This window comes from Corvus brachyrhynchos, unplaced genomic scaffold, assembly GCF_000691975.1.
Source record: "Corvus brachyrhynchos isolate BGI_N302 unplaced genomic scaffold, ASM69197v1 scaffold49, whole genome shotgun sequence".
NCBI lineage: Eukaryota > Metazoa > Chordata > Aves > Passeriformes > Corvidae > Corvus > Corvus brachyrhynchos.
The window spans coordinates 481,763-503,690 of record NW_008240029.1 but is presented as its reverse complement, the minus strand read 5'-3'; the positions used below and the strand labels follow the sequence as shown (position 1 = coordinate 503,690).

Below are 21,928 nucleotides of genomic sequence, written 5' to 3'. Positions count from 1 at the left end.
AGGGTCCTTCTGCCCGCGCAGGGAAACACAAACCAACCAATGGGAACGAGGCTGAGCAGGGGCAGGGAAACGCCGTGTCTGTCCCCTCAGGGCCCCTCTCCCAGGGCTCCATGGCAGGGGAGGGACCCCAACACTTCACTAGATTTACTGTATATAAAGTGAAGAGTTCTCTCCTGTTGGGAAACGGTTAGAGGATCAGGGGCATGGGTCACTGATAGAATTATAGGATCAGTAAAAGAACTGTACAAGCAATAGGCTTGCAAGCAAAGGTTAGTGTGAGAAACTGTCTCCATGAGAAAATCCCTGTGTGAGAAACAGGCCTGAGAAACAAAAAGGGAGTTTTGAAGAGAAGCAGCTGTGCAGATAAGATGTACTGACCAGGAGAGAAGGGAGGGTGAAGTCTGAATTCTTTTAATCATAACATAACTAGTAGAAGCTTGCCAATGTAGTCCAATTAGGTAGAAGCAGAAATGCACTTTGATAAGTTTTAAGCCACTTAACAAGCTGGTATACTATATAAGTGCCTCTGGATTGCTAATAAATGGAGCTTGCTTTTATCAACCATATTGGCTGGACTGCAATTTCTTCCTCCCCCCGCTGGAGTCCACAGACCCTTTTCCAACACTCTCCTGCTGGAAAAATCTCTATCTGTCCATCAGCTAATAATTTGGAAAGATTCAAGAGAATTACAAACTAATGCCACAAAATACATACTGTGTATTGAAAATAAGCAGCGAAGCATCTCACATATATTCATAATGGATTTTTGGACTTCTTCCGTGTTCAGTTACCCTCCTAAACACAGAACTGTGATTTCACCTTCTCTACAAGCATCACCATCCTTGATCACATAGGCCTGCCCGTGAACAGACACCACACACTAGTTAGGCCCATTCATCATTGAATGGTTTAGCATATCCTACTGGGCTTGAGCTGAAGCAGCTCATTTGTGTCCAGTGAGGCCATGGGCACATCTTTTGTCATGCTGGCTAATACTGAATTAAATCCTGGAGACACAAGCAAGTCTTTCATTGCACGATGACTGGAGACAAGAAGAGGAAGAAGAAGAGGGAAGGAGAGAAAGGAAAGTAAGGGCGTATGTTTTGCCAGAGAAATTAGACCACATAAAATTTTCAAACATGACAGTTAGACCAGAAAGAGCGTTACTTGTCATAAATTTTAGGTATACCATTAATAATAGGTTTAGTGGACTTAGCCAGAGGCAGACTACTCATCCTTTTGCAAAGCTGCTAGTTCTAGTAGTATTACTTAGGCAACAGAGCCAGCAAGTGTTGCATATTTAATTCCACCAGCTGCAGTCATTTCAGAGTCAGAGACAACAAACAAGCACTGTGACTTATAAATTTTTATACTGAAAACTTTCCGAAAGAGCATGTCTTAAAATATTTTACTGGTAAATATTGCATTATTTGTGAAAACATTGCATAGAAATTTAATGCCAGAATCATTACACTAAATTTGAAGATAAAGTTGTTGGAACTTTTTCTCCTACTTTAAATGGAAATAATAAAAAAAAGTAATATTAAAAACGTACACCACCGATGCCTTCTAAAAATGTGTCAATGTACAAATTCTGGTCCCTTATAACTTAAACTCACAGCAGAAAAAAAAATCCCAACAGATGATCTATAACAGGTAAGAACTTGCTGAACAGTACTTTTTTCAAGCAAAAAGGCAAGTACCTGCAAAACTCACTTATCTTACATCAATTTGATTCCCTATCTTGGATGATTATGTTAAGAAGGCATCAGAAATAATCCCTTGATAATCATTGTCAAAGTTTTAAGTCATGACCTGAGGGTCCTGCTATACCATGTAATGAACACACAGGTGCTAGAAAGAGCATTATTTTCAGAAAGTATTACAGCTTACCATGCCAGGAGGGATTCCTGTTTGTGACCTCTAATTTGTCATGGAAGCCAGAACTACGGTTAAGCTCTTCCATGTGTGCATCACGGCTGGTAAAGCCATTCACTCGATTTCTGTCACTGGTGAGAGTGTTAATGCGGGTTGGGATAGGTTCAAATGTAGGATCTAACTCCAAGATCAGCCTGTTCAATTTTTCAATGGACTGATCAATATCCAAAGTTGGAGAAGCTGGCAAGTCCCCAGAATTTTGGTCTAGATCCAGGCCATTTATATTCCTCTGAGGCATTGGCCTTGACTTAAAAATGTCAGCACTTGCACGTTCTTCAGGTTCTGCAGCACCCAGCATGCTTCCTAGCCCTCTCTGCACAGCATCTCTGCTGCTAAAGCCACGTGTTGGGGTGCCTGGGACGTGGGACTGGCTCTGGACACTGCCCAAATTCTCCACAGTGTTATGAATGCCAACCCTAATTTCATTCTCTGGGGCAAAACCATACTGGTGAGCAGTGACCATCTGCTGCTGGCATACCCAGGTCTGAGTAGAGTAGTTACTTCGTCCATAGGCTTGTGGATGGGGTAAGACAGAAGGATTCTGTTGCAATTGCTCAGTTGACTTTGGCTCAGTGCTTCCAAATGATCTCTCATAGAGGGAATCCACACCAATTCCCAGGTCTGCAGAAAAAGCATTGTGATGCTCTTCCCCAACATTACTTCCAAAGCCATCTGAAAGAAGTGAGTTCTGACTGCTCTTGTGGCAACTAAAGTTCCCTAGGTGGGTGGAGTGCTGCCCTTCTGAGGAAGACAAAGTCCCAATGCTGTCCACACTGTGAAGGTCATGATTAGGCATTTCGTCATCCAGAATATCAGTCTCCCTGTCCTTCATTTTGGTGACTTCATTCGTGTGAACTTGAGCTGGCACTATGTGGTGAGTGGCACTGTAGTTGCTTTGAGCATCAGTCATATCCTTGGTGGTGCTGACAGAATCCTCCAGACCAAAGCCACTAAGTAGTCGGTCCAGTTCTGCCTTCTCCTGTGGGCTCAGACCCCGTTTGACTCCTGGGACAAGGCGTTCCTCAGTCTTGTCTGTCCTGATGGAAACTGTGGAGTGTCCTGAATCACTACTGACAGACAGGGTGTGATCACTGTGATCAGGACTGCCTGTAACATGAACACCCTGAGAAACACCAGGGATGTTGCTGTCTGAAGAGCTCTTCTTTCTCACTTTTGCATACAGACTGCCATCAATGGGACCTTGGGTATGCAGCACTGTGGAGATAAAAGTAAAAAGGAAAGGGAGAGATAAGGACAAGGCATCATATAAGGGCTATGACTAGTGTCGTGCCACAAGTATTATTAACGCTAACGGTACTGTTTCTGCCAAACTAAATCAACTCTATAACTACAGCAAACACCAATGACATTATCTTCTTTAATTTTACAACACTTTTCTTGATGGAAATACAATATGCCATTTGTAGCTCAAGATCAAATCCTCTCTTTTTATGCTGTTTTGAATGCATGTTTATGGCTCCACAAACTCTTCATACTAATTTAAAGAATCCCACTATTACAGCACTAGAAATTTGAAAGATAGCTACTAGGCATTCCACTCAGAGCCAGAATGGTAGAAACCTATCAGCAATACTTCCCTTAAATATATATATTCTGTAATTACTACTTCATCCATTTTTACTTGATGGTATAACTTGATGGTATAACTATACTACAAAGAATCATTTTCTCCTTTTCTTGGTGGCGCAAGGAAAAGACAAGCTTTTAATTGGAACTGCAGTCCTTGGAATATACATAAACACTCTTCACAAAGGAATGCATGAGTAAATGTTAAGAGTATGACATTTCTGCATATGTGGAGGATCTGGTATGCATGTCATGTTTTTGCTTCAAAAAAGGACTAATGAACTTAAGTGGAAACCTCCACGGAAGTAACTATGTTTGTCTTACTCCCATCTAACACATCACACCTAACACATCAGGTTTAGGCCAACATGAGGTTAAAGTATGGCAACTGAATTTTTATCCAGTGCTGAAAATGAGCACAATTCTATTTCTTAAGAAAAGTTTTAGGAATAAATATGTCTAGTGTCTGTAAAGCCAAGAAAGTAAAGTAAGTAGTTCTACTTTCAAAAGATTTAACATTCATTTACACAAATATTTATATTAAGCAGATGTTTCTGAAAAACTTTTCCTACCCATAGTCTGAGAATAAGAAAATTAAACCATTACAATTTAGGAACAGGCAGACTTTTCTTAAAGGAACCATCAGCTACAACTGTTGTAGTTTCAGAATCAAAAGCCCCATGGCAAGCCCAATGCATTTCAACATCAACTCTATCACATATTTTCAAAATATATGTAAAATGGCATCATGATTATAAACTTCAAAACTACAAAGCTTTTCTAGGCAATACCCATTTAGAAAAAGCATTATGCAGAAATTGTACTCATAATGGTAATGAATTCATTGGTTTTTATAATGGCAAGAAAAGTGGTCTGGTTAGAAAAAGTTTTCATTATGGGACACACTGACAAGGTTCCATCAATTAATATACTTACATACTGTCCTGGGTTGCAGTGTATTCTATTACCATCCTCATGAGCTGTTGAAATCAGGTGGGGCAGTGTTTCCTTGCCTCCTCCCCCCAGACTATCTTGCTGTTAATGGCCCATCAATGTCCTGCCGCATGACTCAGAGATAACTCCCCTCCAGACCGTCTTCTGTTAATGAGCCTAATCAACACTTGGCCTCATGACTCATTACCCCACTGTGAGATGCTCCACCCAGAGGGAGGAACCAAGCATACCATCCTGGATATAATCTGAGACTCTGAACACCAGAAACTACCCTTTCCACTGGATTTCCAGAGGACAGGAGCTACATAGCCACCACTGGACTTTCTGAGGAAGGGCAGACCCTTTTTCTACAGGATCACCACTTCAGAGGACTGCAGCCACCATTCTACCAGACTGCTACCACCACCCTGCCTAACAGGGACTCAGGTTGTATCTTGACTCTGTCAGTTTGAACCAGTGTTTTCTTTTAGACTTTTTTTTCCTTTTCTTTAATTTCCCCATTAAATTGTTATTCTGACTTGGTGCCTCCCACTGGTTTGTTTTCAAACTAGTACACATACTAAAGGTTATATGATAATTTTAATAGATTTTACCTAAACTAAAGCACAATCTTTTACTTTCTAAGGACTAGGAACTATCATTTCTCTGATGTTGATTTTAAAAACAGCACATGCAAAACACCAAAATACTCCTTTTCAGAAAAAGTTATCAGACTGAGCAAAAAGGAAAGCAGCTCCCCTTGCTATAAAATTTCTCTGTGGATCAAGTTTGATGTGTAAATTCCATGGTGAAAAGGGCTGCTATGCATGAGGTTGAATATCTGTATACAGATACTTAAAAATAATATTTATGAAAAAATAGGTATCAAAAATACAGCCAACAGACAGTTTCTCAGGCTCTTTCATGCTGTGATTTCTCATAAGCTCTCACTACCTTCTAGGACAATGAAGCATACCTGGTGTTTCATGTGGAAGTATTTTATACAGTTACCACAATAAATTGCAAAATTTTAAAACAAAAAACCCAACCAGAACTAGGAGTAACTGTTAGGTGGATTTTTTTATTGTATGCTTAGTTTTGAGTTTAAAAACTAAAAAACAATAAAAACCCAGCTTTGATTAGAACAGTTGTATATCCTGACACAACATAAACTTGAAAAAGTTACAGGTCTGAACTGGAATGCAGTGAAGTAAATACAGAACTATTAAATTTGAACTATTACAAAGTCTTCCTGTCTGACTGTTCTGTTACTCAGAACTAGGTTCTGTGCTGTAAACATGCTAGTCAGCTTAAAGACTGTAGTGGGTTGACCTTGGCTCTTATGCCAGGTGCCCACCAAGCCACTCTATCACTTCCTTTCCCAGCAGGACACCAGAGAGAAAAATAGGATGGAAAACACCTAGTAGGTTGAGATAAGGCAGTTTATTAAAGCAAGAAAAAAAGTGAAGGTTTGCACACGCTTAAGCAAAGGAGAGAAAAAAAAAAAAATCTCTTCTTCCCAGCAGAGAGTAATGTTCATCCACTTCCCAGAAAGTAGGACTTCAGCACACAGAGCGGATGCTCCGGAAGGCAAACACTGTAAAATAACAAATTCCCCTCTTCCTCCTCCCTCCCTTAGCTTTTATATCTGAGCTGACATCATATGGTCGGGAATATCCTTTTGGTTAATTTGGGTCAGCTATTTTAGCCTAGTTGTGTTCCCTCCCAGTATACTGCCCATACATCACAGCCCACTTGATGGGAGGAAGGGAGGAGAGCATGTTAAAGAGACAGCACTGATGCTGTGCCAATGCTGCTCAGCAGTAGACAAAACACTGGTGTGTTATCAACACCTTTCCAGCTACAAATGCAAAGCACAGCATTGTGAGGGCTGCTAAGGGAAAATGAACTCCAGCTCAGCCAGATCAAATAAAATACCTCACTCCAGATCAAGCATTCTAGCATGCAGATCTGGTTCTCCTTGTGGAAATGACAAGTACAAAAAAACTGTCAAATTCTCAAGTACAGCCATGGAAGCAATGGAAAACCTTTGTGTATCTCCCTCCCTTAGCCCTCCCAGTATCATCACACAGTACCATGCAAGCATAGTGGCAGAAGTACAGACAAGAAGACAGATATACTGACAGTGCACTACTGACCCAAGGGTCTCGCACATGTGCGCTCTGTAGATTCAGAGATAACCCTGTCCAGTACTTTTTCCACTAATACAAAATTACCAAATTTATTCTACATCTTGCTTGGAATGTTAGGCAACCCCAAATGTTTGGGGGTCTTCCAGCTGTGAACTGTAAAGCTTCCACTCCGAAGAAGAGACACAAGTACAGTTTACTGAAAATTTCATTTAGAAAAAAAAAAAAAAACAGAACAGCAAAACCCACAAACAGAAAATTAAGTATTGCATTTATGTGTTAGTACAAACCTTAGCCTTAAACTACTTCTCAGACAGCTTTTAAGTTAGTTTAAAAGTATCTTTCCTGGTCAACCAAAATTTTATTTATTCCATATCTATCTGTGCCCAAGATTGTTATTGTCTCTTTAAGACCCAGAACCATGGCTGGAAACAGGGCCAGGGGTTGCCAGGGTTTCTTTAAAAAGTCAGAGCACCCAAGCCAGGTTCTCTTTTGCCTGGTGGCTTTTGCTCAAGGTAAAGGCTCCACTTCGTCAAAGGTTGTTTCAGGCAGGTTTTTCTGGGCTCACAAAAATAACAACTCATAAATCTGAATTTCACAATCAGAAACTGTTTCAGAGTGAATTTTGCAAACTCTGTCAGCAGCACAAAGCCTGAGCCAGTCCCAGGGCTGGGCCACCCCACGTCAGTGTGGGCAGACCATTTTAGGAAAAAAGACATCAATGCTGAAAGTCTGGTCCACTACCAAGTTTCAAAAATCCCTAAAGCAATTTCTTGAAATAATGGCTTCCCAAACAGAGGTCTCATTGATCACAAGCAGGATGGTGAGCCTGACAGACATTACTTTTGATATTTATGCTAGAACTTTAGGAGCCATATTATGGCTCTACAAGTGAAGTGAGAAACAGAAGAGTTAGGGATCTGCTGATTTTTGGCTCTAAATTTAAATAGCAATACAATTATTATTAGATTTCACAAGGAAACAATTGTGATTGTGGGTCAAAACAATTTTAGTTGCAACTAGACAATTTGCTTTAATAGACAGCTGCCTTTTCAGGAAACAAAAAATACCATTCTGCTTTATAAACAGATAAGAAACAATTAAACTCACAGCTAAACAAAAATCCAGCTGCTCCTCAGGAGTCTGGATATTTAAGCTTGCAGCTTCTAATAGTGAAAATAAAATGCATATTGCACATAACAAAATTATTTTCTGATTTGCACAGTTGTAGGAAATCATTCTTAGATTAATTTGGAGTTTTTAATTTTAACTACCATCATGCAATATATCATAGAATGGTGTGGGTTGCAAGGGACCTTAAACATCATCTAGTTCCAACCCCCCTGCCATGGGCAGAAACATCTTTCACTAGACCAGGTTGCTCAAAGCCCCATCCAACCTGGCCTTGAGCACTTCTAGGGATGGGGCATCCACAACTTCTCTGGGCTGCCTCTTACAGTGTCTCTCTACCCTCTATTTATTCTTTAGATCTCATCTAAATCTCTCCTCTTTCAGTTTAAAGCCTGTCCGGTCACTACATGGTCTTGTAAATAACCTCTCTCCATCTTTCTTGTGGGCTCCCTTCAGGTACTGGAAGGCTGCAATTAGGTCATCCCTCTTTTCCTTTCTCATTTCCAGACTGAACAAACCCAGTTCTGTCAGCCTTTCCTCACAGGAGATAAGGAAATCCATCCATCCTTCCAACGAACTTGGTGGCCTCCTCCGGTCTTTCTTCCTGGGGACCCCATAGCTGTATGCAGCACTGCAGGTGGGATCTCGCCAGGGTGGAGGGGGTGAATCACTTCCCTCACCCTGCTGCCCGTGCTGTTTTTGATGCAGCCCGGACACCTGTGGCTTTCTGGGCTGCAAGAGCACATTGCTGGATCTTGTCCAGCCTCTCAACCACCAGCACCCCCAAGTCCTTCTCAGCAGGGCTGTTCTTGATCTGTTCATCACCTAGCTTGTACTGATACTGGGGGATGCCCCAACCCAGGTGCAGCACCTTGCACTTGGTCTTATTAAACTATAAACTATATATATAAAAACTATGAATATATGCAAGTATAAATATATAAAAGATATATATATGTGTGGTTTGTTTGTTCATAAAACTAGGACAAATAAACTATTCAAATACTACAAATCTACAAAATGCAAGGGTTTGTAGTTGGTCTTCTCTTATATAACATCTTTATTTCGTATTCTACCTTTTTCTTATACATAATTTTAGAATACCTCTGCACTAAGACTTTCAGACTTCTCTTTACTCTGGTCTTCATGTATGTTTTTTCCCAAAAAAGGTGATAATCAACTTAATTGTAAAAGCAAAGCTATGCATATAGGAGAGGAACATTTTGACAAAAGAAAATGAGAAAATACAACAGCAGTGCAACATTTTATTCTGTACACCTTGCTAAGTAATGGTACTGCAAAGGCCTTACAAATTCAATACCTCATCTCCATGCACAATTCAATCCCTGCTCTCATTTTATCCAATGTGGGAGTAACACAGCTGTCAAAAAACAAGATCACAACAGAGGTGACCTAAGTAATGCTGGAATTTAATTAACCAAACCGAAGGGGCCCACTTTCTTTCAACTTGACCACTTTTCTCGGGAGCTGTTTCAACTCTCTGAACTGCCCAGGCTGAAGCCCAACAACATTCCCATGCTGAATCTGAATACCTGAAAAACCCCCCCACACACCCAGTATCAGGGACTCTCTTATAACTGAAAATCTCAGAGCAAAGGGTATGTGTGTATTTTCACCCCTATACCTGATACACAAAGAGCAACTTACTTAAAAATTAGGACATGAAATACTAACGCATACCAAATTTAGTGGCATCCTTCCAAGCCTGTGTTTTCCCAGCACTTCTCTCCTTGAAATCCAAATACCCAAAGGCAGGCTTGTGAGTTAAAAATATTTCAGTCTTTAAGCCTTTTGACTTGTCCCCACAGTTACCCACTGTCCACCCACCGCTTGGGAAAACGCACACAAATGAAAGCCAGCTAGGTAAACTCATACACCACAAATTCAGCAAGAGCTGTTCTGATGCAGTCCACCTGAACAAAAGATGATTGCAAATACACAACCTTTTTCAAACTGTACCCTTGTTCATGTTGCAGCAGGAAACATCACAGAAGATCTGGATTATCTTTTATCAACCTCATAAATAAATACTATTACCTTCAGGCAAACCTGGACAAGTCCTGAGCTGCATTCTTTTGAAGTTAAATCTTTTTATGTGTGCTTGTCTTTTCCTTTCTCCCTCTCTAACAATAACAGGCCTTCATTCCTTACAAACTCTTCCTGTATAACTCCTATAAAATCCATAGAGAAATATATGTGGTTTGTATTTCCAGCTCTTGAACCAAAGTGAAGCTACTCACCTCCTTACCAGGCATGACCAGGAATTTTCTGCAAAAGTCAATCACTGGCTTATTTACGTCAACTAATATTCTCTAAGCAAAGCTCTGCACATAGGAAAACCAAAGTTAGGGCAAATCCCCAAGCTTAAAAAGGCCAGAAATGTCTCTAACTCCTGCTGTTTGAGCTGCAGCCACTGTTTCTGCTCCTGGAGGTAAGTAGTCTTGCTAAAGACTTGTGAGACTTGTATCAGCCAGAAAAAGCAACTGAAAATCTAAGCACAAGGGAGAAACCAGAGGAGACAATCATTTTCAAGGAAATCTGCATTATTGCAGCCAAGGAGGAGTGGAAACATGTTGGCTGGAAAGCTAATTCAGTCTACAAGCTATTCCCTTACAGTGGTTCTTTTCAGAGTCTGTTTCAATATCTAAAACAAAGCTGAGTGAATTTCAGTCTCTAGATCACTGACATCATTTTTCCTAAAATAAACAGTTGCTAGAAAAAGTTGTTCTCCTGCACTGACCAATCAGGCTGGACACTCGTCCACATCTTCAAGAATTCATGTATTAATGGAGTTCTCAGGCAGGAAAAGCTTTCTGGAAGTCCTGTAGCAGTAACACTTACTTTTATTTAGCAGCTGCTGTTCTCAAGCTCCCAGATCCCAGAATGCTTTACCTTCTCTGTCTCTGGAATGAATCACCTCAAACTAGGGGAAGTGAACCTCTTAGTTCCTCCTTTAGTAACAGCTGTATCTCACCACAGAGCAGACCATAAACATGTGCTCTAAACATTATTCCAAATGTACATATGCATCACCACCAGACAGCTGGGCCCCTGGACAATGTTCATTTTCTATTTCAGGTACTGTCAGCACTTTAATCACTTCTCAGTTGAACAAAGAATGAAAGTGGCTCTTGTATCCCCAAAATACATCTACCTGTTCATTGTTTATGTAGGAGTTAAAAGTTAAGTTCAAACCTAATGCAGAAAGTACGTATTTTTTGGTTCAAGTGTTGCTGTTCTTGCAAATCAGTTAATGGTTGCACATGAAACAAGTCAGGACTCTGATAAAAGACACAAAGCACACAGCACAAACTATGCTGGCAGTACTCTTCCAGAACCAGGGAACTGGCTCTCTCCTTTGGGATGATGCAGAATTGCTTTTAAATTGGAAAGATCCCACATTTGCCTCAAAGATATGAAAAGAAAAAAAGTATATTAAAAACTCTTCATGCAAATTGATGAGCCTCACTTAAGATGCAAATTTAGTTTTAATCTCCCTGCATTTTGGTTCTCTGTGAGGAAAAAATACCTGCTGTTTTCCTTGCTTCAATTACAGGCCTCTTTTGCTCCTTCATAAGCCTGAACTGCATGCACTTGCTGGTGATTTTGGACCATTAACACTCAGCATGCTTGAATACAGGCTGAGGCTCAACACTAACACCTGCACTTAGCTAGATTACCAGAAGAAACACAGACAACATAATAGCATCACTGCATGAATTAACTTATCCTATGGATAAGTTTACCTGAAACAGATTCATTCAGACAGGTCACCATGTTGCTTAAATTCTATTGTTCTAGATATAGACCAATATGGTGCTCTTGGTTGTTGGGGTTTTAGAAGTTCTCCTATTTTCTCTTCTCTTAAAGAATTTTCCCCATATAGGTTGCCAGGGGGACAAATTACTGGGTGCTTAAGAAAAACAAAAGACCTGGGCACAGGGGAAGGGGTCCATCTGGCTACTCTCTTTCACCTGGGTTTTCTTGTGTAGAGTGGGGGATACCACGAGATTTAAACTGGGAAAAAGGGGTTGGGTACAGCTCCTGGCTGGCTGGCGTTCTTGGCGGAGGGAGAGGAGGGCTCCCATCTTTGTGGAGGGAGTTCGTCGCTGCTGGAGGCTTCTGCTTTCAGCTGCCTTCCTTCTACCATGAGTGGAGCTTGCTCACTGGAGCGGCTGTTGCACTGGGACTCTAATACCCCACCTTACTAAAAGAGGGACCTTTTCACCATCTGCTTGGGTGCCTCAGGGAAAACCCCGGGATCCCAAGCCTGCCTTTCCCTTCCCGCTGGGGAGCCGGGCTGCAGCCGCCCTGCCCCCACCATTGCTTCGAGCCTTTGCTACTCTGTAGCTCTGCACACCCTGCCTACTGAGACATCCCGGGGCTCCTACCGCAGCTCCGGAGTTCAATACATCTTGTCTGCCACCCGGGATTTGTGCTCATCCCTGCTGTTCCCGAGGGTCCGGCCGGACACCAGGATCAGGTGCCCAGGGGTTTGTGAAGCCTTTGTTCCGTCCCTCCCTGGGATCCCAGGCCACCAGTGCCGCGTGCTCCCCGAGCTCGCTCCGGAGCGCCCCCTGCAGCCGCGGGGGAACCATCGCGCCTCTCCTGCTCACCGGGAGCGCCCCTGCCGGCTGCAACTGGAACTGCACCCAAGGGGAAAAGGGCCTGACAGCCGAGAAGGCTGGGACTGGGTTTGTGATTGCTGTTACTGCCATAGTTATTGCTGTTTGTTTGCCTTGTTATACACACATATATATATATATAAGCAAAAAACTGTTATTCCTATTCCTCATATCTTTGCCTGAAAGCCCCTTAATTTCAAAATTATAATAATTCAGAGGGAAGGGGGTTGCGTTTTCCATTTCAAGGGAGGCTTCTGCCTTCCTTGGCAGACACCTGTCTTTTAAACCAAGACACTGGTGGTGCTCCATCACAAGAATGCTTTGGGATAACCACTGGTTAAACCTATCCATGGATGTGTTTAGAAAGATGTTCTCTAACCATATCACTCAAACGGTTTTGCTTCCTCTGTTATCAGTACCAGGCTTTCTGGGATGCATCACCTTTTTGCAGTACTAGGTACTTCTGGCTATGTGCACATTCCCACATCTGAGGGCAACTGGATTACTGGGTGTGCCAGTCTCATTCACTTCAGATATAGATTTAAATTCTGTAAGCAAGGCTACAATAGACACCTCTTCAAATTTTTTATGCTGACTGTTGCAAGTGCAGATGGCACCTGGACTGATGCAGAGTGGCAGAGAAGGGTCATGCAAATGAACCAATCACAATGAACTGATCAAAAATTTTGGGGAAAACATATGGATTGATGTTGGGGAAGATGAAACAGGAAAGCCTTGGAAATATGATTGCCTGACAAAAGATTTTGGGAATATGAAAACTACAGGCAACATCGAAATGAAAGCCACTTTTGAAATACCAGGTCTTAGTTACTAAACAACTAGAAAACAATGGTATGGCCACTGAAGTAATCCCCTTTTGATTGAACAATACCCTCTGCTAGCAGGCAGGTCCAAGGGTCAGAGCAGACCCTACTAGCTCAGCAGAAGGGGTCCAAAGAGTAGTTTTTAGAAGTTAAGATGTAACACTCTATGGTAATATAAGAACTCTTATAGGCTGTATGTAAATGCTATAGGATTTGTATCTTGTATTAGATTGGTTAGTGACAATTAGAATATTCAGTACAGAAGATGATTTATTGTATTGTAACCAGGACTTCAGACATTCTCTCATTCTCTCTTCACTTCTACTTCGATTCTCATACTTCTCTCTTCCACTTCTACTCTTGCTCTTACTCTTGCTCTTACACCCTCTCTCTCTCTCTCTCACCCATTCACTCTCTTGCTCTCTTGGGCCTGCTCAGAGCTGAGTCTAGCAGCTCTGAGCAGTGCCCCAATACCCACGCCCTTTACAATAAACCGGCTGTGTCCCGAGACCTGCCTATAGAGATCTCTCGTCTCCATCCGTTACCGTCTACATCCGGCCGTCCCGACTGGACCCCAGAACCCCAGAAACCTACAGTCTGGCGCCCACCGTGATTGCCGAGCCCACACCCAGAACCTACAGATTGTGAATCCATATCATCTTAGAACCTGGTATTGCTGTTTTGTGGTGCTTTCTACAATTTGGAGACCTAGAACTGCATTTAATGCAACTCTCAAACAGTGACATAAAAAGTAGGTCCTGATTTAGTAAATTGGTACAAGGCTGTGAGATCAATTTCTGGTTCATAAATATTCATCTGGCAATCCTTTAATATGTTTTTAAAGAGTTTTTAGAAAAATTATTATTTGAGGGTAACAGAATTTAACTAGAAAGGAAGGAAAAAGGTATGAAGTCATCTATCACTTTTTTCCTTAACATGACCCAAGCAAATGCTGATATTCATATATGCCTTGCATTTTAAACAAAACTAGTTTCCAACATGAAAGAGCAGTACCTAAGTCATCAGGAAACTGTTTGGTTTGCTAGGTTTCTCAAGTCTGTGAATATAACAAAAATAAAGGAGGCTGAAGAAAACAAGGCATGTTACTACAAAAACAAAAAGTGAACAAACACTATGAAAGGAGAACAACTGACAGGATTGTTTTTAGCAAAATGCTAACAAGCAGAACACACAGAAACATGAGGTCCTTAAATCTTGAATCTTTTGAGAAGCAGAAAAGGGGACATCCAAGACACCACAGAACCTTTATCTGTGCAAAGGTTAAGATTAATTTGCCAGACAAAAGGATCACATTTGTATTTCAGTGTTTTTACAGGTACACTGGAGCAAGAAAAAACTGCTTAACAAAGTACAAGCTTGTAGACCAGAGGCTGGCTGCTGTTCAGCCAGTATGGAACACAGGCAGAGTCAGCCAGCACAGACTCATCCTTAGAATACTACTGAAATTTATCATTCCACTTTTACCCACCTGGGATCAAAAGAAAATAATACCTGTTCCATTATCCAAAAAGAATACACGGATACATTTACAACTGTCATCCAATATACAGAAGCTATTGTGTCATTTTGATTATACTTCTGCAAACTTTTCTCAGTTATTTTAAGCAAAGACTTAACTTGAAGTACCTTGTGCTTTGATAACCAGCAAAAGAACAATATAACATCACAGTACAGGAACATTGCCACAAGTACAAAACACTAAGTAAAGTTTAAGGGTATTTCAAAGTCGCCAAACTATGTGAAACTATCTCCCTTCATTCCTATCAAAAACAAAGCCCATCTTCAGGAACACTTCGGTAATTTGCAAGTGCATACTCCAAATGCTGACGTTCAGAACTCATGACTATTCTTTCTAACAGCTGAAACAGCACACACACCATGAATCATGGCATTTCTCTTACTACACCGCTAGGCTTTCAGCAAAAATTAGTTATGGTCATTAAATATAAAGCAGCAGAAAAACACTGATGACTCTACATGGTTGCTGAAAACTGTACAGAACCACAGTGAAAAGGCTTAAAGTGGCTGTCTAAAAGGTCAACCTAATGAATTTACTCCTTTTTTTAAGTATGGACCATGTAGTTCCACAGTATTGCCATTTGTAATAAAATTGCTCCACCACTCTATGGCACAAAAAATTGATATTCAGGTGTTTCTAAGCAAGTACACATATCAAAAAGGGAAGTTCAGGCACACATATGTTTAGCAGAACTCTTTGATTTTCCAACTCACTAATTGAACTTAAAGGATTTTGCACTGGGACTCAAAAGACTTGTAATTTATTTTCAAGTAATAGAGCAATAGTAGAAGCAATATGGGGTAAACGTATATGATAATAATTATAGTATTTACTTCTTGTCAAAAAAAATTGAAGATGATTTACACACATTCAATACAAGCATATACTAACGTAAAAAATTATGTATATTTGGTGGAAAATTTATGCTGTACCTAAATGACTTAAGAACAAAAGTTCTTCATACAAAGAATATTTTATGCATATTTACTGAAAGGAACACAGGGAATAGCCTGACGCCAGAAAACTTCAGATGAACTTCAGAAGTCTACCAAGTTTCTTAAATGGGTAACAGTTTAGGCAATGTTCTTCAAGGTTCATAATAAGGTAGAGAAAAACAGTATCTAGCCCATACTACTCAACAGAGAGAGCTCACCGCTCTGGGCCATCTCAGAAACTGGACAGATCCTTCTGCCTGGGACTCCAGGAGCAGAGAAAATATAAACAATGTGAGAGAGCTGTAGTAATGCAGCTCTCTCCTTACACAGCTGGAGAAAGCGTGTCCACAGTAAGAAATAAGATTGGGTTCTGACAAAAAAACTTCCCTCTGCTTACTGAAAGTTGCCTCCATCTGTGCAGTCTGGAAGGAGTTTGAACTAGTGCTCTTCTTCAGCATTTAGATTCTGCCCATGTTTGACAGCAGAATCTAGAGGAGGTATGATAAAAATGCAGGCAGACCTGCAGTCTACCCCATCTCTCACTTTCCTCTTATTGTTTAGCAGTCTGATCCAAAGCTTTCCGATATCCGGGGAAATCTTTTCAAAGAACTTAGGCTTTAAACAGGAGGGATCACAGACAAATATTTAACACTTAATAAGTGAAACTGCTGGAGCAGGGATAGAGATGCCCAGGACAGCTTTCTGGCATCCATACATGGATAACAAATTGTACTACCTTTAGCAAAGCTTCCCTTACCACAAAAAAACAAGCAAAGCACTAGAGCTGACTAGGCTAAAGGCTGTTAATGTTATTTGTACAGCTAAAATTCTTCTGTTGGTCACTTAAAAAAATATAATCTCCTGGTTTGGAGGAATTTATTCAACCACAATTTACTATCAGATGTGTCTGTGGTCTACAGTGCTAAAAGAACACTTACAGAGTATTAAGCTTCACTCTGTACAGACTATTGAATATAACAGGCACCTCTTCAAAATTCAGACATTAAAATCTAAAGTTGTGGGACTCAGGAGGGTTAGTCTTTTATTATACACTTTTCCAAAGTCAAGAAAAAAATCCACCACCACATATATGAGGTGGTTGTGCATGTACTAACACCATCTTGGAAATACATGCAAGGAGATAAAAGATTTCTCTACATATCACTATTTGCAGAAGATGCTTCCTGCAGAAACTTTTCCAGGAAAAGTCCTCAGTTCTTCAGTATCTGTTGTATGTATTCAACGGCAGAAACTTAACACGTTGTTTAATTAACCAGTCTCCGACACTAAAAAAAATGGACAGTTACAGGATAGTCCAAATAAATCCCAGCATGATAAATTTGCTTAAAGAGCCATCCTTCAAAAAACAGTACTTGTCATAGAACCAAGCCTTCCTAACCAAAGCACCTTCATAACAAAAAACCACATTTTGAACAAGCTGTAACCAAAAACTAATGAGGCCTTTCTAATCAACAGAACATGCTTGTCAATGGGGAGAAAAGGGTGAATACCACAAAATCCTTATCTTATAAAGGGCGTGTTGCAGTGGCCAACTGAAACAACCAAGCAAGACCAAGAGAGTCACTGGAAAGAAGTCCAGCAAAAAAAGGAAAGGTACATTATGTTAAAAGACCAGCAAAAGGGCAGAAATTACACCCAATCAGAACAATATGATTACTTCAGGATTCACCAGAAAAAGGATTGCTATTGCTTCATGGTAGCCTAGAAAACCCAAGAATCTCCCACGAATTTTATGCTGTCTCTTGTTCTGTAAGTCTTCCCAGAGATTTGTCATTTGGCAATCATAATGAATTTGGTATCTTAACTCAAGCTCATTCATGCACATGCAATGGTTCTATGATCTCTTACATCAGATATAAATGGCATCATGACTGATAATGCCCTCTATTCACATTTCCTTTGTTTACTAGAGTAAACATATATATGACACATAAGGTAGTTCTGTGTATGCATGCTTTTGGTACAGACACAGAGTGGGGACCTAATTGCTTCTCCTTCTGGTCTTAGGAAAGTCACAGAACAAACAAGAGCCAAATCCTAATTTGTACTAAGGCATTTTGGATTGTTTCTTCCTTACTCTTTTAATCTCTGATGCTGCCATGCTAATTTTACTCCCGAGCAATTAAGGTGTTAAAATATATCCAGTACCTATAACATCAAGGTTATTTTTCCTTGTCTAATGAAGCTAAACAGGTGGGATGCCCTATTGCCTTCAAAAGAAGGAGGAAGAGTTGTCCAGGAAGCAGGTGCAGGGAAGGAAAACACCTGTGGCAGAGGCTTGCCTCTTTGAACTTTTTATTCAACCTGGTCCAGTAAACAGGTTGTAAGATTGGGTGAGGAGGCTTCTCCTGTTGTATCTGTACATGGGAAGAGATACTGACTTGGACATCAGTGTTTAAATTAACAACATTAACAACCATAGATTGTAGCTGATGTGACTAAGAAACAGGCACATACTAAAAGATAAATACAAACCTGCTGAAAAAAAACATAAACTGGGCAAAGATAGACTTGGTTGAAAAAGCAGTGTTATATGGCCCCTAAGATAATGCTACTCACAGTCCCATCTGTTACCTTCCTCCTACTTTCTACTGCCTGAATCTACCATGCTGAAGAGAGGTCTTTTGCACAGTCTTATGAACGTAGAACTGCAGAGTTAAATGTACCATAAACTACATTAACATCTATTAAACCACTGAAATTGCACCCTATGGTCTTTGGGTTTAAAAGTGTAATGAAAGCTTTTGATAAAGGGCTAGTGAATAAATCCTTGGGATAACAACACTGCCTATCACTGAGACAGAAATAAATTGGAGGATATTAAAATGAATTTTTTCTTTTGAAAGCAAGAAATTGGCTCTGCAGTATCTTGGAGTATTTGACAGGTGCAACCTGTGCTTCAGATAAACCTGTGCACTGTTATAAACATTGATACCAAGGGCTGTGGAGGCAAGGGTGCCCAGAAATGGAAGTACAGGTAGTGAGAGGCAGGAGGCTCATGGAAAAAATCCAGGGGCCTAAGGAACCCTGGTTCTAATCTCTTTTTGTCTTCAAACATAAGACTTTAAATATTTAGGTAAGGTGTAACTCTTCCTCCTTGGCTCTTAGCATTTTGGGGGAGATTCTCTTTTTATCTGTAAGTTTAAACTCAGCAAAACTGACAAATGGTACCTAATGAAATCACTGTCTCAGGGCACTAAGTAAAATGTACATAATTTCTCACTTCAGATACCGTCTTATCAATGCACTTATATGTTTGGGTAAAAGGATGTCCTGGGTTGCAGTGTATTCTATTACCATCCTCATGAGCTGTTGAAATCAGGTGGGGCAGTGTTTCCTTGCCTCCTCCCCCCAGACTATCTTGCTGTTAATGGCCCATCATTGTCCTGCTGCATGACTCAGAGATAACTCCCTCTGGACTATCTTCTGTTAATGAGCCTAATCAACACTTGGCCTCATGACTCATCACCCCATTGTGAGATGCTCCACCCAGAGGGAGGAACCAAGCATTCTATCCTGGATATAATCTGAGATTCTGAACACCACAGACACCGGCTTCCCACTGGATTTCCAGAGGACAAGAGCTACACAGCCACCACTGGACCTTCCAAGGAAGAGAAGCCCCTTCTACAGGATCACTGCTTCCACAGAACCATATCCACCACTTCAGAGGACTGCAGCCACCATTCTACCAGACTGCTACCGCCACCCTGACTAACAGGGTGTCAGGTTGTATCCTGACTCTGTCAGTTTAAACCAGTGTTTTCTGCCTTTTGTTTTTTAATTTCCCTATTAAATTGTTATTCTGACTTGGTGCCTCCCACTGGTTTGTTTTCAAACAAGTAAAAAGGAAAAAACTATTTTTCAACAGACCTGGACAGACTAATTTCTGGAGCTCAGCTTAGCACTTAAGCAAACATGGAAGACTTTCAATTCAGTATATCTTAAGACATATTCCTAAAAGAGACAACAAAAGTAACTTCGTATCAGTAAATCCTTTGAAAGTCTGGCCCCTGGCTGCACTTAACTGTTGGTTCCTATCTGACCAATCCAAAATGCTAAAATAACTTTCTTTTTAACAAAAAAAAAACCAACAGAAAAACAAAACAAACCCAAAATCGAACACAACCAAAAATCCCAAGTCCCCAAAGCATGAGTCCAGAGAAAATACATTCCAGATCAATCTCAGTTTATCAAGCACAATCTTGAAAACATCTGTGTGAAATTATATTTATTCCCTAACATCTTGAGGTAACAAAAAATTTAAGCCACAGTACCGTTACAATTAATGATGCATTAATGAAGAAGGAAAAAGAAAATTACCTATTGCTGCACACTTAGAAATGAAACCTTGTAATCCTATGTTTGCATTCAATGTCTCTAACACACAAAAGAAACCATTTTATATTAATTTTTTGCTAACTCTTTATCAGCTTCATGATTAAGTGGACTAACTAGATTTAAATTGTATCTGTTAAAGAAAAGAACACACAAAACTTCAAGAAACAGAAGACTTAAGTTTCCTCAGAGAAAAATCAATTAAAAGCAGCCACTCCACAATGGTTCAGATACTGTTTCAAGCTGGCAGCATTTTATAGTGTAAATTTGTCTATCTTCTATAGTAGAGGGGAATTGTTGGAGGACACGTTTTTATCCCTACCTTGTACCAAATTTCACTTTGTCTCAAAGAATACTGCATCCAACTGGTGACTAAAAACTGAAATTAACATTTATTCACTAGGAATTTGTTCTTAAGCTTCACTCACCAGAAATGGCATCAAAGCTGCCGTTTTCTTTGGTAGTCATCTGCATTCCTGTTAAGGTACCAAAACCAAGCAGTTTTGCCTCAACCTTTGAGTTTTGCAATAAAGAAGTGGCCCTCTGGGAAAAACAAGCGTTTAACAACATAAGAGGGCACCTCCCTACTGAATAGCTATTTACTTTGGGTTGAAGAGGAGAAAAAAATCTCAGTTAAAGTCAAACATCCCATCTCATCACATGACATGGGTGCATACCAGAATGTTGGCTATTTATTGCCTCCATGGAAACATTTACTGCGTACATGGAGACACTTCTCAGATACTTTCCTTTATGAGAAGAAAAAAACAGGAGGAAACCAGCTTATAAATATTTGGCAAATTTTGACTGATTGTTGTTGATTACAGTTACAAAAGGCTAGAAAATCTGGAAAGCAACATTCTTGAGATATAGGAATTTGGGTTCGCTCAGCCCTACCCTATTTGGATTAAATTAAAAACATCTTTTTTTTGCCAAAGCTGTTTCTGTTCTAATTGTTAAACACCAGTGAGCAAGCAAACATACTTTGCTAGGAAGCAAACAGCAAGGCTTTGTTGAGAAAGAAACTTAAGTATCTGCTTTGTAAAGACTTAATCAAAGTCCTTCATTTATCATTTCAAGCAATTTCTAACATGGACATATGCTTCTCTTTCCACAGACTGAAGAGCTGGAAGACAAAAGAGTGCAGAGGGATTTAGCAGTTGTTAAAGTAAGTGAAATGTCTTAAAATGGAACACAGAACAAGAACCATGTGCATTTCTGTTGCCAATCCACTGAATTCAGTCGAACCAAAACAAATACTATTTTGGCCAACAATAAACTTTGGGTTTACCAGTTTTCTTTATTAAAAAAAAAACTTTAAATCCTTGTCATGGGTTAGCAAGCATAGTCCCGGAAGTGATGTTCTTGCAAAGAGGTGCTTACAGCTTCCTCTGTGACCAGACAGAACCTATCACATGGCCAGTTTGAATATGGACAATTCTTTAAGCCACTTAAAGTTGTGACCACCTCTGTGATGCACACTTAAGAATAGAAACCCTGAGGCAGAGGCTCTCTCTCGTTTCCGGTGCTGGGACAGGTGGCTGCGGGCCCTGTGGGGGGGCCAGTGGGCCCGGCCCAGGCCATGCTCGGGCCAGGCTGGGCCCTCCACCGACCCACGGCAGGGGCCCCCCCCCCCTGTGCCCCCCCCCCCCCCCCCCCCCGCAGGGCTGTGGGCAGCCAGAGCAGCTCGGAAACCTGCCCTCCAGTGCCAAGGCCAAGATTTCAGCTAAAGCTGCACCACTGTCCAGCAGAGGTCATGTGACCAACAGTGATAAGCAACATTCCAGCTGCAAGGCCGAGGTGAGATTAACCCTTTTAGTGCTGGGAAGAGCTGAAAACCCGAGGGAAGAGAAAGAGGAGATGCTTAAAGCTGAAATTCTGTTGT

At 40.7% G+C, this 21,928-nt stretch overlaps 1 protein-coding gene across 12 annotated transcripts in view; it reads right to left on the bottom strand.

The window, feature by feature from the left end:
- The window catches only part of TNS3 (tensin 3), a 218,104-nt gene that overhangs the window by 62,318 nt on the left and 133,858 nt on the right, over nucleotides 1-21,928 (bottom strand). For all 12 annotated transcript variants that reach the window (XM_017743610.1, XM_017743612.1, XM_017743617.1 and 9 more), the window contains one exon: nucleotides 1,894-3,153. In XM_017743610.1, coding sequence (XP_017599099.1) covers nucleotides 1,894-3,153 — 1,260 coding nt within the window. The remainder of the gene's footprint in view (nucleotides 1-1,893; nucleotides 3,154-21,928) is intronic.